General features: G+C 44.8%; 3 protein-coding genes across 3 annotated transcripts in view; 1 reads left to right on the top strand and 2 right to left on the bottom strand.

The window, feature by feature from the left end:
• The window catches only part of LOC144132439 (uncharacterized), a 127,777-nt gene that overhangs the window by 93,337 nt on the left and 16,476 nt on the right, over window positions 1–17,964 (bottom strand). The window lies entirely within an intron of this gene.
• The window catches only part of LOC144132440 (uncharacterized), a 103,584-nt gene that overhangs the window by 74,976 nt on the left and 10,644 nt on the right, over window positions 1–17,964 (bottom strand). The window lies entirely within an intron of this gene.
• On the top strand, window positions 13,655–15,087 carry LOC144134701 (uncharacterized). The gene has a single exon (XM_077667551.1). It carries the CDS (start codon window positions 13,655–13,657, stop codon window positions 14,723–14,725), a length of 1,071 nt encoding a protein of 356 aa, XP_077523677.1. The 3' UTR covers window positions 14,726–15,087.

The raw sequence follows: 17,964 nt of genomic DNA on the forward strand, positions 1-17,964 counted from the left end.
AAAAATCTGTTTAACATTGAAGTCATTTGTGCAGCAACCCTTCGACATGGTCTCCCTTGCAGTCTATACACTACTTCCAACGCTTCTTGAGGTCTTGAAAACAGTTGGAAAACGCTTCTTTTGGCAGGGCTGTCAGTTCCTTTGTCGTGGCATCTTGAAAGGCCTGCACGCTCCCCATCCAGCGACCTTTTAGAGCTCTCTTCACACGAGGAAACCGGAAAAAATCGCATGGGGAGAGGTCAGGCGAGTATGGCGGATGGGAAAGTATAGTAATGCTGTGCTTAACGAGAAATTTTGTCATGCTGAGAGCAGTGTGCAGGCCTGCCAGGGTTCGTAGCAGTTTTAGTTGAAAAAATTCAAGGGTTTTCAAGGACTTTCAAGGCCCTGGCATAGCAATTTCAAGGACCTCAAACAATATTGTGTTTAGCAGCTCGGACCAAAAAATTCTTCAACAAAATCATTCATTTTATTGAAAAAAAAAAAAAGAAAGAGGCGTATACCACCTTAAAACACATACCAGTAAACACACACACATTTCCTTGAAGCACACACTCGTTAAGCATATCAAGAAAGCGCTTGAAGTTTTTCTGCAATCGCACGATCAATTGCTTGAAGGTCCTGCATCTTTTCTTTCGCAGTTTTTCTAAGACTGTTTGATTTCACAATATATGTGATGTCATTTGCTGCTTCAGCTTTTTAGGTGTAACTGTCTGCAGCTGCCGTCAAGTCCACAATAGTTTTTTCTAGTTTCTTTTTCTTGTGTCTGTTGCCTTCAATTTCATTTTCAATAAGGCTTCTCTATGACTGCCTCAACCGCTGAGCCTCTTGCTTCTTCTGTTCCTCCAGGTACGCTTGGTACCGGTTCCAAGCGGCTGAACTATATGTCCGCAGCTCCTTTGTTATAGAAACTTTAAGGATGCCTCCCGCCTTATCTATGACATCGCACACAATTCTTTGCGACACGCAAGACATTTCCTTCATGTTTTCAATGGAGATGTGGCAATTAATGCTAAACCCTGTTTCTACAGTAGCCTGACCATGACTTAAAATAAGCAGAACTTTGACCACACCCGAGAGGTTTGAGCATGAAGAACGGAACTTCAAAATATTGCAAGAAAACTCATCCAAACTTTTGGAATGCTTCTCGAATGATCCAAGGGTGTGCTTTTCTTCCTGGAGCAACTCTGTGTACTAGGCGAGAACTGCATCTCGCTGATGCTCGCTCAACCGGTTTGCTTCAATGAGGGCACCCAAAACTTTCCTGAAGCCTGTAAGGCACTCATCCGGCCTTGAACACATCCGCACAGGATCTGAAGAAGAGAGGGCCCTAACAAGAGGGTATCTTAGTGGGCTTTTATCCAATATCTTCTTCGTTGCATTAATCAGAAACTGTTTGCAGTCCATCTTAAATGCAAACACATCCTTTGCACTTATCTTGACAGCTTTCACAACTTGTTCTGCTGCATGACCAATGTCTACTTTTTCAAGGGGAGCATGGTTCTTTGGATCATCGATGTCAATCTTCAAAAGGCTCGATTCCAGCAGACGCTGCTACCACAGAGCACTTTACAAACCTTGTCAATAGTTTTCTCACAACACTTTCAAGTTCCTTTGCTTTAAAGATCACCAGAGGTTTGTCACCTTGTATTCAGTCCAAAATGGCTTGAATATCATTTCAATTCCCAGAGAAAATTGAAGCTTTGCTGGCGTCAGCGGATCAGCGCTGGCATCACACACACGTTGGAATGCAATACATTTGGGCAAACTTACTTGTTTCACTCTGGTACATTGCACATACTTGTTCACATGGGGCCACAAAAGAATGGCGCGCTCAGTAACAGGTACATTTTCAACCCAGTGATGCGAGACAGTTGAGAGGGTATGTTGTCTGGACAGAACAAAGGCAGATTCATCTCTCTGTGCAGGTGCATCGTGAAACAGGCCACTTAGGCTTGAAAGGAGGGTATCCAGGCACCACTTGCTGGCAACAACACCTGCTCTGTACGCATTTTGCAGAGTGTGAAGACCACAAGTCCCCAACTCCAGGCACTGAACTTGATAGTTGTTATGAAGGTGACTTTGCAAATTTTCGAAACATTTCAAATTCACATTGGGCCCATCCATAGACAAGTGAACTATTTTTGAAAGTGGCAAACAATCCAAGGCAGTCAAAAGTTTTCCTGGATGTCTTCTGCCGTACTGTGTCCCATGAAGACTGATGTGTAGCACCTGGTAGTTCTACGTTCAGAAACGATGTCCCAGTACTGCACGTGGACATCCATCTGCTTCCGCTGATGGTAGTCGTTCAATGACTCATCGAACAGGAGAGCGTAAGAGCCGCACTGCTCTATTTCACACTGCAAACACGAGATTAAGTACGGCCACAGGCTGTGACAAAGGACGTACGCGCATTTCTTTTCACCGCAGGAATAGGCTTTCGCGATTTCGCTGTCGGGAAACATCTTTTGGAACAGTTCCCCTGTGTGCGAAGACGAATTGTATGAGTAGTGGGAGGCTGCCACTTTCAAAGTCCACAGTACGTCGGCATCGGTCACAAGATCGTTCATACAGCACGCATGACGCAAATCCGATGACACTAAAGGCATGACGCTTTCCGGTCGCGCACTGACGGTAGCCGCCACGTAGTTCCGAATCGAGTTTCCTTGCGCTCCATTTTGTACGTTTGCAATGTGCTTTGCGCTTCTCATGTGGCTTTTAATTGCCGACTCGCCCTAGGAGGAAACGTCAAATGCTTTACAATACGCCCCACACTTCGCGCGATGACAGTCCGAGGGATCCGGAGCAATCCACTCCTTATAAACATCATGGTCCAGCCAGGACCGCTGAAACTTGCACCTTCCTGGCATAGTGGAAAAACTTGGGAAGTTTTCTTCATAGCCCGTGAACCACGCTGACCACGAAGAAATGGTCAAGAAACAAGTACACTGGATTGACTTGGATTATGACTTCATGAATGTGGCCAGATGCTCTGTCAATTCCGCTAAGCCTAGCCAAGCGTAAAATTCAAGGACTTCCCAGCACCTAAAAAAATTCAAGGGTTTCCAAGGCCTTGAACATAGCGTTTTAAAAATCAAGGGTTTTTAAGGGTTTCAAGGACCGCTACGAACCCTGCCTGCGCTATCGTGGAGAAGGCTCCATTGTCCAGATGCCCATTAGTCAGGGAGACGGCGTCGCAGTGCATCACGCATGTGCTAGAGCACGCGGATATAAAACTCCTTAGTCACCGTCTGCCCTTGTGAGACGAACTCGTGGTGTATGACACCTCTGGGATAGAAAAAAAACTATCAGCTTCGTCTTTCTTTTGGTCTTCTGTCGCCGCACCTTTCTAGATGCCGGAGAGCTTGTGGACCGCCATTCGGCACTCTGCCTCTTAAAAGGGGTTAACGAAATTAAGGCCTCGTAGCACACTCTAGCAGAAGGATTGCAGGGCGTTCAATCCAGGCTGACAGAAAAAGAAGTTACTCTTGCATTGCTTAAACAACAGCACGAAGAACTGGAACAGTGTGAACAGCAAGTAACCGCAATGAGCAAAGATATCAAAAGGTTGAGCAAAAAACTAGATGACATGAAAAACAGAAGTTGCAGGAATAACATTATTGTTTACGGGCTGGAAGAAAAAAAGCGATGAAAGTGGTAGAGATCTAGAGCAAGCGGTAGTTAAAGGTGTGTTCAAGGACAAACTCTGTGTAGAAACCAGATCAGTCAAGCATGTACACCGTATTGGAAAGAAAAAGGATAACAGTACAAGGCCTGTAATTATAAGGTTTTACGGCTTTGTGAAAAAAAATGAGTTTTTCATAACGCCAAGAAGCTCAAAAATACCTCATATCTTTATCAGCAGACTTCTCGACCCCAGTACGCAGTAAACTTTGGCAGTCCTCTAAAGCAGAATGAGATGCAGATGATAAGGTAGCACTTTTTTTTGACACGCTTAAAGTGAATGATCAACTGTATATATGGGATGACGTGCAGAAATGCAGGCTACCATTGAAAGACGTACGTCACAATGACGCCGGGAAGTCCAGTGCTAACAACGCATGACGAGCAGGAATTCTAAATTCGCTTTCTTCAATATGCTTTTTTGCCAGAAGTACTGTGAACAAAGCTGAAAAATTATAAGTTATGTTGTTAATCCACTCTCCTGACAGAAACGTGGCTACACGCTGGTATTCATGACTCAGAAATAATCCCTCCCTCTTATTCTCTTCTTCGCTGCTATCGCAATACGGCAGGGTTTATCTTTTCGAAAAGAACCAGGCATTCAGACCATGAAAGCGTGTGGTGCACAGTATACTAATAGGCGGTGTATATAGGAAGCCAAACATGCCTAACCACAACATGGTGAAAATTCATTCCTTTGAGGCAGGTTGAAAGATCGTACTAAGATAATTCTTATTGGTGATTTAACCAGGCTACTATTGACTGGAGTCATTGACAGCCAGTAGTAGAGATTAGTAGTTGTGAACTATTTTTGAATATAGCGTTTAGTTTTTCCTTACCTCAGTTTGTCACAGAGCCAACACGCATTAAGGGGCAAGCACATTCAATACTAGACCTTGCGTTTGTTTCTAGGTACTACCTAGATGCAGACATCACAATAGAAGAGGGCATATCAGACCATAAACTACTGCTGCTAACAGTTATTATTGGGAACATCGATGCTAGTGGTCCAGTAACTGAATCACGGGTAAATGTTCAAAACTTCAATAGAGCTCACGATGTCAGCATTATTGACTACCTCGACGTAGCTTTAGAAACCTTTTCTTTTGAAAATTATGGCACAGTTAATGATCTATGGATTAAACTAAAAGATATAATAGCACATTGTGAGAATAAGTTCGTTCCCATGCAACTGAAACGTACAAAACGCCGAAGACCGTGGATTACGCGCAGTGTGATCCACTTAAAAAGAAAACTACAAAGGATGGGAAAGAAAAAACGTAATCCCGAAGACATCCGTTTATTAGTGACGAGTTGAAAAACGCCATTTGGAATGCAAGAAGTGTTCTTTTCAACAACACTCCTAAATTTTATGACACAGCACCCACAAATGTTCATCGCTACCTTTCCAGGCCGGCGAACCGCATGACTCAGAAGTAAATGAAACTATAATTGAGGAAGCTCTCAATGTCACCGACACATTTAACAGATGCTTCCAGTACGTTTTTACGCGTACACCGGCGCTTACAGAAAGTGAAACAGCTATGGATTCTGCCTTATCAATGTCTGATATAGTCATAACTTGAGAAGGTATACTCAACTTATTGCTACAAATTGACGTTAAAAAGCCTTCAGGTCCTGATAATTTTTCAGATGTCTTCCTTCGAAGTTACGCAGAGCAGATAACTCCCTTCCTGCATGTAATATTAACATCTTCGATTCAAACAGCCACCCTGCCGATAGACTGGCTGTGTGCAAAGGTACTTCCTATCCACAAAGGAGGTAGCAAGTTACTGGTAAACACTTACAGGCGGATTTCACTCACGAGCTGCTGTTGTAAAATAATGGAGCATATCACCAAGGCAATTACAACCTACTTAGAAGATAACAGCCTACTTTACCCCAAACAACATGGATAAGGGCTTTCTACCATAACTCAACTTCTGGAAATAACGCATGACTTTGCCGCAGTAATTAATTCGAGACTTCAAGTTGACGCATTATTCATAGACTTTGCGAAAGCATTTGACAGAGTGCCCCACCCCAAATTAATTGACAGGCTGAAAAATATCGAGATTCACATTAACATAGTTAACTGGATAACCGTTTACCTCTCAAACCGCAGTCAGTATGTTAAAATAAATGATACTGAATCTGAAGAATTAGATGCCTACTTCAATGTTCCACATGGGTCTGTGTTGGGCCCAATTCTTTTTCTTATATTCATTAATGACATTCACTCTCAAGTTGAACCTGACGTAACGGTAAGGCTGTTTGCAAATAACTGCGTCAACCACAGTATGTACAAGTAATGACCAGATACAACTCAATTCTTCCTTAGCAAATATTGACAGATGGTGTCAAGAATGGGGTATGTAAATTAACGCGGCAAAAACCTCCTCCATGTGCATAACACGTAAAAGGATACCTTTAAGATTTGCGTATCACCTAATGGGATTAAATGTAACAGAAGCCAACGCAGTCAAATACTTGGGGGTAACCATCACAAACACAATAAAATGGGACGTTCATATTAAACAGACCTGCACAAAGGCATACAGGCAGTCAGGATACCTTCGTAGGAAACTTGCACAGGCACCTGCCAAGGCTGGGCACCTGCCAAGGCTGGGTTATAAGGCACTTGTACGACCAGTCCTTGAATACGGCAGTATTATCTGGAGCCCGCACCAAACGTACGTTGTCAATCAATTGGAAGGAATTCAGAATAAAGCACTTCGGTTTGTAAATTCACAGTATTCATGCAACGTCAGCATAACCGTACTACGCAACAGAGCCAAGATTAAAACTTTGGCGATCCGGCGATGCGTTGCTGCCTTAGTTTCTTTTCCTCCTTTATCATGACTGCATTCATATCAACAAACATGTGTACTTAAAACCACCACACCAGCGCTCAGCCAGAACAAACCCCGACAAGAGTATCAGGACATTCATTTCCCACTGTAACACATTCAAGTATTTTTTCTTTCCATCAGTCATAGAATTATGGAATAAACTGCCGCGTGACCCTGTGAGCTCAGTATCTGCCGATGCATTTGTCGCTAAGATTGAAAGCTTTTTTCAGGAACAGGATGTGTCTTTGTAAAGAACATTTAGTGTGGCTAAAAAGCAGTGTACCTTTTCCTGTGAGTGCCGCTCGTAGTCAGTTTTGTTAATTATATGTGAATAACCTGTACCCTTTCTGTTAATCTGTACTGTTTTTATTTTTGTATTTTATTTACCTTAGATGCATTGTTTGAATGTATAGTACGCTATAAATGTGTTTTTTGTTCCCACTCCTGTATGAGCCTGTCAAGGATTAGAGTATTAATAAATAAATAAAAGTTATTAGCTCGAATTTTTATAAACGAAAAACCTTACTTTCGTGCCGCGGTGCGATTTACATTCCTGGGGCAGGAATAAAATCCAACTCCTTTTTGTGGTACTTAAGCGCTGTGATGTATTGACAGTGGTGAGCTTTAAAGACAAGCTCGCCGCGTGCAGTACAAACCTCGTTATTGTACCCGGGGGCATGACCTTGCAGCTTCAACCACTCTACGCATGTTTGAACAAACTTGTGAAGAATTGGGATACTGCGCTCTACAATAAGTGGCTTAGTTTCCAGCCATTCACACCAAGCAGTAGGCTTAAGCATGCGCCCTTGGAGGTGCTCGCTGGATGGTCATTCGAGGCATGAGCCACTATCCCATCAGTCATGGTGCAACGTTCCTTTAAGGGTGGACACGACCGTTGAAAACCGAAAAATCGCGAAAAAGTCGATGTTTGGAAAAGTAGATATTCCGGCTGTATGTGTTATAAACTGCCTTTTCTGTAATTATCAATGTAATTCGTCGTGAAAATATTGGAAATTAAATAAAGAACAAGCCACGGCGGCCCTCCTGCAGCAAGCGCCGAAAATGCCCCAACTACGGGCGCGCGCCATTCCTCTCCCGCTGAACCGAGCACCGCCATTTTGGTCTCGTTTTGTTCGTGAATTCTTGAGCTTTTCTTGGCTGCCGGCGGTGGCGGCAGCGACAGCGTGCTCGAGGCGTGGCTAGCTTTTCATTGGGGGCCTCGCGGCAGCTTTCGAGTTTCCCTCGTCTGAAATCCGAGGCTACGATTGGACCAAGCACACGCTCCTCGAAAATGCGGGGGAACAGGCGGCTGCTATTGGCTGCTGCGCGCGCTGACGCAATGGTCTCTGCCGGCTGCCCCTTTGCGTCGTCTGATGTGGGTTCTTCCTCTCCGTTGTGCGGTGTGTTCGCCTTTCGCCATTTTTGCTATCGCCGTCTTTACAGTCTGTCGCCATGCCCTTTGGTCAGTTTCGTGCAGCTTGTTGATTGTTGCGTGGTCAGTCACAATGCCTACGACGAAATTCAAGACACGACACACGTTTGGTGCACGGAAGCATTCTATAAGGTCCATCCGCATGGCAAAGCGCGCTGCCAACGACTGCACTGATGCTTCCAGCATCCTAGGACCAGCTACAACAGTACAAGACGAATGCGTCACCGCATCCAGCAACGTACTACCTTCTGCTTCTTTGGCACAAGAATGCGTGATTTCAAGAGCGCCTGGTGACCCGAGCCCATCAACATCAGCGACCGCGGCCTTCAGCTCCGGTCTCACATCTCCTCCTAAGGGCGAGAACGCATCGTCCACCGTTCGCTTGAAAACACATTTCTTGACACCCAAGAAGATAGAGGCGGCAGAGGCTTGTGCTGCCGTTCAGGATCAACTAATATCCACACATGGTGTGATCGATTGGGCATGAAACTGAACTTTAAAAAGACTGTCCTACTACGTGTTACAAGAAAACAATCTATTCATATGCTCTTCTTTCCGGGTTCTGAAGAAATTACTCAAATAAACAAATATAAATATCTCGGTGTTACATTAACAAACAACCTAAGCTAGAACACTCATATTTCTAACGCTTGCTTGTCTGCCTTATGTAAACTTTGTTTGTTGCACCATAAACTAAAAGATACACCACTTCAGGTTAAGAGACTGGCACACGAAACCTTTATAAGGACTAAATTGGAATATGCGTGCATTGTATGGGATCCGTATACTGTTACTAACATAAAAGCACTTGAGCGGATCCAAAGGAAAGCTGTGCGATTCATGTTTTCGCAATACAGTCGAACCCGGATATATCGAACCCGCATATTTCGAATTATTGGCTATATCGAACACACAGATTACCCCCTTGAAAATACTATGTAAAAGTATAGGACAATTGCGTAGTATATCGAATTCCATTTTCGTTCGACATTCGATAAAACGAACGGCGCGCTGCGCAGCGCCCCTGGAAGGTGCGCTTTTCCCAAAGACATTCGTGTCCGGTCCTCAGAGGTAAACTTTTCCGCAGAGTCAGTCAGCAGGCTCCTCCTCTGCGCATGCGCGGCCGACGGAGACGCAGAGCCTTTCCCCCGTTCTTGCGCCCCACCGGCGCGAGCTCTCTCGCTCCTCCTCTACCGCTGGCGTGTGCATTGGGCAAGGACATTGGAGCTCATCGAAGAGAGTGCGCGGCATGGAGACGCGGCGACGTTTCCAAGCCACGCTTCCTGGGAAAAGGGAGAGAGAGAGAGTGAAGGGTCGGCACGGTCGCTCGTGGGCCAGGGGAGACGAGAGAGCCAGAGAAGGCTCAAAAAACGAACATAGCGCCTTCGACGGCATATTCCGCCGATCTTTTTCCCCGCTCTCTTCTTTCTTTTCCCTTTGTCGTTCCTTCGCAGCCCCGTTGACTGTCGCTCAAACAGGCTTCGCTCGGACTGCTCCATCTGCACATCGTGCGTGTTGTTGTGCGTACCTCTGTTTCAACGTGCCGTGTGTAGCGTGTGTGATTGCAGTCATCTGGTGAGCTATGGCATCCGCGGACATAAAGCAGAGGAAGAATCTGGACTTTGCAAGAAAGCTTGAAGTAATCCGGCGTGTCGAGAATGGAAAAAAGAAGTCCTCCGTGGCAGACGCATTCGGCATTCCGCGGAGTACTTTAAGTACATTGTTAAAAAACAAGCAGGACATAAGCTTAAAGCAGGTGAGGAAAGTCGCTCGGGAGCGTGTCGTGTGCGCCCTGCTGCTTTTGACAAAGTGGAGAAGGCACTCTACACGTGGTTTCTTGAAATCCGAGCGAAAAATATTCCCGTGGATGGCCCGACCTTAATCGAAAAGGCCAAATGGTTTGCTACGGCTCTTGGCGAAGAGAACTTTTGCGGTGGCACTGGATGGCTGCAACGGTTTAAAAACTGCCACGGCATTGTAGGAAAGGCCATTTCAGGCGAAAGTGGGGCTGTCAGCAGCCAGGAGATGCAGCAGTGGCTTTCTGAGGAGTGGCCGAAGATCACTGAGAAGTTTTCGCCTGCAGAAATCTTCAATGCAGACGAAACTGGTCTCTTTTGGCAAATGTTGCCGAATAAGACACTCGCTCTTCGTGGAACCACATGCCACGGTGGTAAAATGAGCAAAGTGCGTGTGTCGGTGCTGCTTGCAGCCAACATGGACGGCTCGTGCAAGCTACGGCCATTCGTGATCGGGAAGAGCAAGTCACCACGCTGCTTCAAGAACTGTAAACAGCTTCCCATCCGCTACGGCTGTAATAGGAAGGCCTGGATGACACGTCAACTTTTTGTTGAATGGCTGCAGGCTTGGGACGCTGAGTTGGGCAAGTCGGGCCTCCGAGTTTGCCTTCTGGTAGACAACTGTTCGGCCCATCAAACAACTTGCAAGCTGCAGCACATCGAATTGAAGTTTCTCCCGCCGAACACCACAGCGAGACTGCAGCCCCTTGACCAGGGTATCATAAAGGCATTCAAGGTAGGCTATCGGAAGCGACTTATTCAACGGCTCCTCATAAACCTCCGCATGGGAACCGATCTCAAGATTGACCTGCTTGGCGCGATCCAGATGATTACCGGCGCTTGGGGCGACATGAAGCAGGCCACAGTAGCCAACTGTTTTGGCAAGGCAGGCCTTGAAGTGGCCAGAGATGAATGTCCGGAAGCTTTAGATGACGATGAGTGCTTGGAGGACGCGTTCCGCGACTTGTCCAATTTTTCCGGCACCGTCCCGCCCGAAGTTACTGTTGATGACTTCATTAACGCTGACAGCGAAGTTCAAGCGGTAGCCGACCTCGCTGATGAGGACATTGTGGCCGGAATAGCTGGCGTTCAAGACAGCGATTCCAGCGACAACGAGGGCAACTGTGTTTTTGAAGAAACGCGTCCGTGCACAGCCACTGAACTGGCGTCAGCGTTCAGCCTGATTCGGCGCTGTTGCGGCGAAATGGAAGGCACTGGGCTCTCGCACCTAGACAGTCTCGAGAAGATTGAAACTAGTGTTTTAAACTTCATTTCCCAGAGGAAAAAGCAGCCCAAAATTAGTGATTTTTTTTCCGTGAAATAAAGCGCTTTCATATTGTGTGCACATGCTATGTGATTCGCGGCTGTTCCAATTGATAAACCACAATTTTTTATGATCGCGAGTGCTTTTTTGGCCTATATCTGTATATCGAATTTTCGCTATATCGAACTATTTTCCGATCCCCGTCGAATTCGATATATCCGGGTTCGACTGTACAATCGAACTGCTTGTCTCTGCATTAATGCAGTCGAATTTAATACCAACCCTTCAGTCCCGGCGCAAGTTTCTTCGGTTGAAATTGTTATTTTTGTTATTTACCCGTAAACTTGGAATAAATTCTTCACCGTATCTTATACTACAGAACACCAGACGAACTCGACACTCCCACCCCCTCTCCCTGACCCCATACTTTGCAAAGACCAACTTACTTCAGCACTCTTTCTTTCCGCAAACCATAAGTGATTGTAACAGCTCACCAGCTTTGTGTGTACGGTCTCTTGACCTGAAAAGTGAATATTGTTAGTTTTTTATCTGCTTGTTGTGTTAGCTTGTTTTTTGCCTTTTTATGTCATTTCCCGCTGCTCGTGTTCTGTTTGCATTTTGGTATTTTTGCTCAATTTATGATCTGTTTCAGTAACCCACAACTGCTTGGGCCTCACGGCCTGCAGTATGTCATAAATAAACTTGGCGCCATGCCAGCCAGCCACACACAAAGTTTCAAGCCATGACGCCCGGTCCCAGACCCGCCAGTGCTACAACTGAAGGCGGGAAATTTTCCCTCGTGCAAATGGATGTGGTGCTGGGCGACCTGTTCTCCAGCACCTTGTGCCAGCATTGCCTTGCAAATGGGCTGAAAATTCAAGAAGACAACAAACTTGGACTGGCAACAAAATTTGAGTTGATGTGCCCACGTTGTGGGATTGTTGCAAGTACATGGAATTCTGCGCGGATCGTGTGTACGGTCTCTTGACCTGATAAGTGAATATTGTTAGTTTTTTTTTCTGCTTGTTGTGTTAGCTTGTTTTTTGCCTTTTTATGTCATTTCCCGCTGCCCGTGTTCTGTTTGCATTTTGGTATTTTTGCTCAATTTCTGATTTGTTTCTGTAATCCACTCCTGCTTGGGCCTCACGGCCTTCAGTATGTCATAAAAGAATAAATAAATAAATAAACTTGGAGCCATGCCAGCCACACACAGAAAGTTTCAAGCCATGACGCCCGATCCCAGACCCGCCAGCGCTGCAACTGCAGGCGGGAAATTTTGCCTCGTGCAAATGGATGTGGTGCTGGGCGACCTGTTCTCCAGCACCTTGTGCCAGCATTGCCTTGCAAATGGGCTGAAAATTCAAGAAGACAACAAACTTGGACTAGCAACAAAACTTGAGTTGATGTGCCCACGTTGTGGGATTGTTGCGAGCACATAGAATTCTGCGCGCTTCATGTGTACGGTCTCTTGACCTGATAAGTGAATACTGTGTTTTTTTTTTTTTCTGCTAGTTGTGTTTGCTTGTTTTTTGCCTTTTTATGTCATTTCCCGCTGCTCGTGTTTGCATTTTGGCATTTTTGCTCAATTTGAGATCTGTTTATGTAATCCACTCCTGCTTGGGCCTCATGGCCTGCAGTATGTCATAAATAAATAAATAAACTTGGAGCCATGCCAGCCACACACAGAAAATTTCAAGCCATGACACCTGATCCCAGACCCGCCAGCTCTACAACTGAAGGCGGGAAATTTTGCCTTGCGCAAATGGATGTGGTGCTGGGCGACCTGTTCTCCAGCACCTTGAGCCAGCATTGCCTTGCAAATGGGCTGAAAATTCAAGAAGACAACAAACTTGGACTGGCAACAAAACTTGAGTTGATGTGCCCACGTTGTGGGATTGTTGCGAGTACATGGAATTCTGCGCGCCAGAACGGAGGACAGGCTTTTGAAGTCAATGTTCGAGCAATTACGGCGATGAAACAGATAGGGAAGGGCCAGACAGCTCTCAATGACTTCTGCGCAGCAATGAATGTGTTGCACAGAGGTCTTCACCATTGGACATTTCAAAAGCACTTGAAGAAGACCTTTAGGGACCCAGCGGCTTAGTGCATGAAAAAGTTCTACACTGAATCTGCAACTGCGGTAAAGGAAGTCTACAAGCAGATGGACCTAGGCTTTTCCAGGGACATTACTGTCATGTATGATGGAACCTGGCACAAGCGTGGTCACACGTCCCACATTGGAGTTGGGGCATTAACTGAATACCACACGGGCCTCATCTTGGATGCTCTAGTCCTATCAAATCAGTGCCTTGGTTGTCAGATAGGACCGAAACCTGGGGACTCGGATTACTTAAGCTGGCATGAGAGTCATGTGCGCCAAAAAAACACTGATGCAAAATCCGGGAGAATGGAGGTGGAGGCAGCCCTGATTCTCTTTGCACGTCCTGTCAGAAAACACAACCTCCTTTATGTAACACTTGTGTCTGACGGTGACGGTTTTGTGAAGGCTGTTTTGGCAGCGCGTGCAGGATATGACCACCTTTCGCGATTTTGTGCAATCATCGGCCTTTCAAAACCGCTGCATCACAAGACATTCCATGCTATTTCTAAGAAGCTCCATGGTGCTGCAATGAAAACTGTTCGCCAAAACTTGGAACAGGCACGAAAGGTGACGAAGGACGCCGTTGGTGGCAGCCATGTGCCGGTCATGTTTGATGGCACATGGCAAAAAAGGGGCCATAAAAGCCACAACGGAGTGGGCACAGCTGTGTCCCTGGACATAGGTCTTTGCTTGGACTTTGAAGTCCTTTCAAATTACTGTCTTGCTTGCAGTATCCACAAACCCATGGGTGATGATGATGAGTTATGGCAAGCCTTTCATCGCCCTGTATGCGAAAAAAACATTGAATGTTCATCCCATGCAATGGAACCTGAAGCAGCAGTGCGCATATGGCAGAGGACTTTGTCATATGAGACCCCACTGCGCTTCACAAGTTTCTTGAGTGGCGGTGACAGCAAAGCCTATACTGCCGTCTGTGGGGCTGAGGTGTACGGCGACACTGTCATCGAAAAAGAAGAGTGCACCAACCACGTTGCAAAACGCCGAGGCACTGCTCTGCGAAATATGACGCCACTGCCACGAGGTCAAAAGCTAAAAGTCACAGCCACCCAAAAACTGCAGACATATTACCAAATAGCCATAACGAATAACAAGGACAGCGTGTGCAGCATGTACACTGCTATATGGGCCTCCTATTTTCATTGTTGCTCCAGTGATGGGGCCAGCAGCCACAAATTTTGCCCTGCTGAACCAGATTCCTGGTGCAAATATAGGCGTGCTGAAGCACTGGGAGAGCCTACACCACGCCACACCCCCTTGTTGACAAAAGCCCAGGGCTTGGCAATTATGCCTATATACAAGCGCCTTACCGATGAGAAGCTCCTGGCTCAGTGCCTTCATGGCAAGACGCAAAACGCAGCGGAGTCACTCAACAGCAAGATATGGCTGCTGTGTCCAAAAACAAAATTTGTTTCCCGGACATCTGTGGAGACAGCCACGGCTATTGCCGTGTTGTGGTATAATAAAGGCCATGCCGGCTTTGAAGAAGTACAAGAGATTGGGGTACTTCCCCCAGAAGAGTTGGTCACATGCAGCGACCATTCTGATTACATGTGCATAAAGAAGATGAACATAAAGTGAACCGCAGAAGCAAGGGCGCACCGTCGGAGCGCAGTGAAAAGGGCTTGCACCGAGGAGACCAACCGTAGGAGCTGGGAAGGGCCAAGCTACAGCGCAGGAGCATTCTAGAAACTTTGTGTACTTTCTGTGAAGCTGCTCTTCAGTGTAATCAAGATTCATGTGAAAACAATTGCATTTTGAAGAATAGAATGTTTTGAAACTTTCAAACCTATTTTTCTCATCTTGAAATTTTTTTATATTTTCGTGTCTTCCGGGAAGCCTTTTGTACTCTTAGAATCGGTGTATACTAACGAAATTTGGAATACATATTCTTGAAGGTATGTAGAATGCCGATATCTACTTGAAATTTCATTATCGGTCGTCAGTAATTAAAATAGTATGAAGCTGTTTCAGGGAACTGAAAAAAAACAATGGCTGAAGTGTCAAAATTTTTTTGTCCCACTTCCAATAACTGAACACGTTTTTTGACTAGATATTCACGATACCTTTTGTGAAAGTTTAGTGCATAAAAAAGTGCCATAAAGATCGCTATAATTTGTCATTCAGTATAATATAACTCGAGAACTATAGCAGCTACACAAAAACTAATTGCATATTTGAAATCTGCATAAAAAACTCTCTAATTGGCTGAATTTTGAAGTCTCTGGTACAAATAATAATAAAAACAGTTGTTTTGAGGAGCCTCTCCTCTTAATTGCTGTGGAGACAGCACTGCATGAAGCAGTGCTAAGGTATAACACTGGATGCTGCAGAGCCACAAAAGAAGTCTGTGTCAGTGGGGCTCTCACCTGACCACCTAGGGGCTGAGAAAGATGCCCTGCACATGGGCAAGGCTAAGAAACAGAATGAAGTGAAAACTCAGAGGCGGCAAAAAAAGAAAGAGCACAGAGTCAGCTCCAACTATTCAGCAGAATCGTTTTAGACCCGGAAACGTCTCAACTTTCAAGGGCCATTTTCTTGGAATTATTCATTTTTTTCTTGTATGGCTGCTCATCCCAGCATATCTCAGAAACCACTCATCAAATTTTCACGTGGTTTTCTTTTTATCCTGTACATAAATAAATTTTTGAGGGCAAGAAAAGCCCATTTATTGAAGATATTGTGTTTGGAATTGATAAATAAAATTTAGTTCAATTAGTGCATGCCTAAATAGTAATTAAATTCAGCGCTATGCTAAGAATTTTTACCAAAGAAATTTAGAAGGGCCTAGTTGTCTGAGGTGCCTATCCAGGAATTATCAGAATAAATTTCACAGTGCCAACACATTCTGCAAATTCTCCTGGCCTGTCCCAAAGAACCCATGTAAACCACCTTGATATACTCATGTAACTTGAGGACCAGTGGGCACAACTCTATGAAACTTGGTAATTCTTCAGATGTTCACGCTGTGAGCCTAACCTGAAAATTTCATCAAGATCTCTCAGGAAAAAAAAGTTTGTGTTCTCTCAATCTTTTAAGGCAGTTTTCTAAGAATCAATTTTTTGCCTGGCGTGGCTGCTAGGGAAAGCCATATCTTGGGAACCACTTATCAGAATTTCATGGGGTTTCTTTTATACCTTACCTGAATAAATTTCTGAGGGGAAGACAGGCCTGCTTTTTTAAGATATTGTCTCTGGAATTTGTAATAAAGAATTAAAATTTGGTTAATGCAGGCCTAATTATTAACACTAAATTCAGGGCTGTGCTAAAATTTTTCAGCAAGAAAATTTAGAAAAAGGGCCTTGTTTTGCCCTGAGGTGCCTATCCAGGAATGCCTATGCTGAATTTCACAGTGCTAGCACATTTTGCAAATTCTCCAGGCATGTCCCAAGGAACCCATGTAAACCACCTTGATATACTCCTGTAACTTGAGAACCAGTGGGCAGAGCTCCATGAAACTTGGTAGTTCTTTAAATGTTTGTGCTACAAGCTTAACCTGAAAATTTCATCCAGATATCTCAAGAAATAAAAAAGTTGATGCTCAAGGGTAGCCTCCCCCCTTAAAAAGTGTGGCATCATGAACGTGCTGGATGGCACTCAGGACAATATGTTGTGGTCGGTTGAGACTGACAAGGAGCTGTCACAGAGCAAGAAGGAGTAAAGTCCCATGAATAAATCGCCCGTTCCTCTTGTACTAGTTTTTCAATTTTCTCTATCGTAAATAATTCATGCAAGTTAAATTTGGGGGCGTAGGTTTTTTTCTTAACTATGAAAATCGGGTGTCCGTTGGAATCTGTTAAATACGGCAAATTAATGGCTGATCGCAAGAGGTTGCTCAGGAAGAGCAATTTTGGTAGTACAAGACACACAACTGGCACCACCTGCCATCGCAGGGCAGTGGCGCATCCCTTACCCACTACACCATTGCGCAAGGAGTGGTATGAGGACTTCCAGGGACACATGAACATAAAGTTGAGAACAACCAATTCCACATATATGGGCATCAACTCATTAAAACTATCTCGACGTACCATTCAGGCAGAGGTTAAGTGTCCCTCCAATTTTTTCAGTGCATGATAGCATCGTCATAAATTAAAAATGACAGTAAAAACAAAAATAGCTGTTGAAGGTTGAAAACAAAGTGTTGTACAAGCAATCTCAGAACTCTGCACTGTGAAGTGCCAAATACATGAGAACTATCCATTGCTCACATCTTCGCCTTTCCAAGAACTTATTCCGGTGGCATTTTGACATCGCACCTGCCTTCATAGCTAGAGTGAAACATCGTTAATTCGGCCCCTGTTAATTCAGAAATTTGGATAATTTGGAATGCCACCGAAGTCCCGCCAAACGCCCATGCGAGTCTATGGCGTCGGAAACTCATTCGTATGCTGCAGGGCTCGCGACGGCAACTGAAGCCAAATGTGGCGAGCGATTATGATGACATCCAAGTCTCAACTGTCAAGTATGTGTCATCTGAAATAAGTCCTCTATTGTCACATTTAATAAACATATCTCTATCAACAGGAACTTTTCCTGACCAGCTTAAAATAGCTAAAGTGGTACCTATACACAAAGGAGGAACACGAAATGATTTTGTTAATTATAGACCAATTTCAGTGTTACCGGTTTTCTCAAAGGTATACGAAAAGTCTATAAATAATCGATTGACTATGTTCCTGCAAAAACATAATATAATCTCACCATTTCAATTCGGGTTCCAAAAAAACAAGCCACCTGAAGAGGCCCTGCTCAATTTAAAATCATTATTTATAAAGAATTTTGAAGCAAAAATGTTTACTTTGGGAATTTCTCTTGAT

This window comes from Amblyomma americanum, chromosome 5, assembly GCF_052857255.1.
Source record: "Amblyomma americanum isolate KBUSLIRL-KWMA chromosome 5, ASM5285725v1, whole genome shotgun sequence".
Taxonomy (NCBI): domain Eukaryota; kingdom Metazoa; phylum Arthropoda; class Arachnida; order Ixodida; family Ixodidae; genus Amblyomma; species Amblyomma americanum.

Coding starts and splice junctions, on each gene's coding strand:
- LOC144134701 (XM_077667551.1), top strand. CDS start 13,655: ATGAAAACTGTTCGCCAAAACTTGGAACAGGCACGAAAGGTGACGAAG.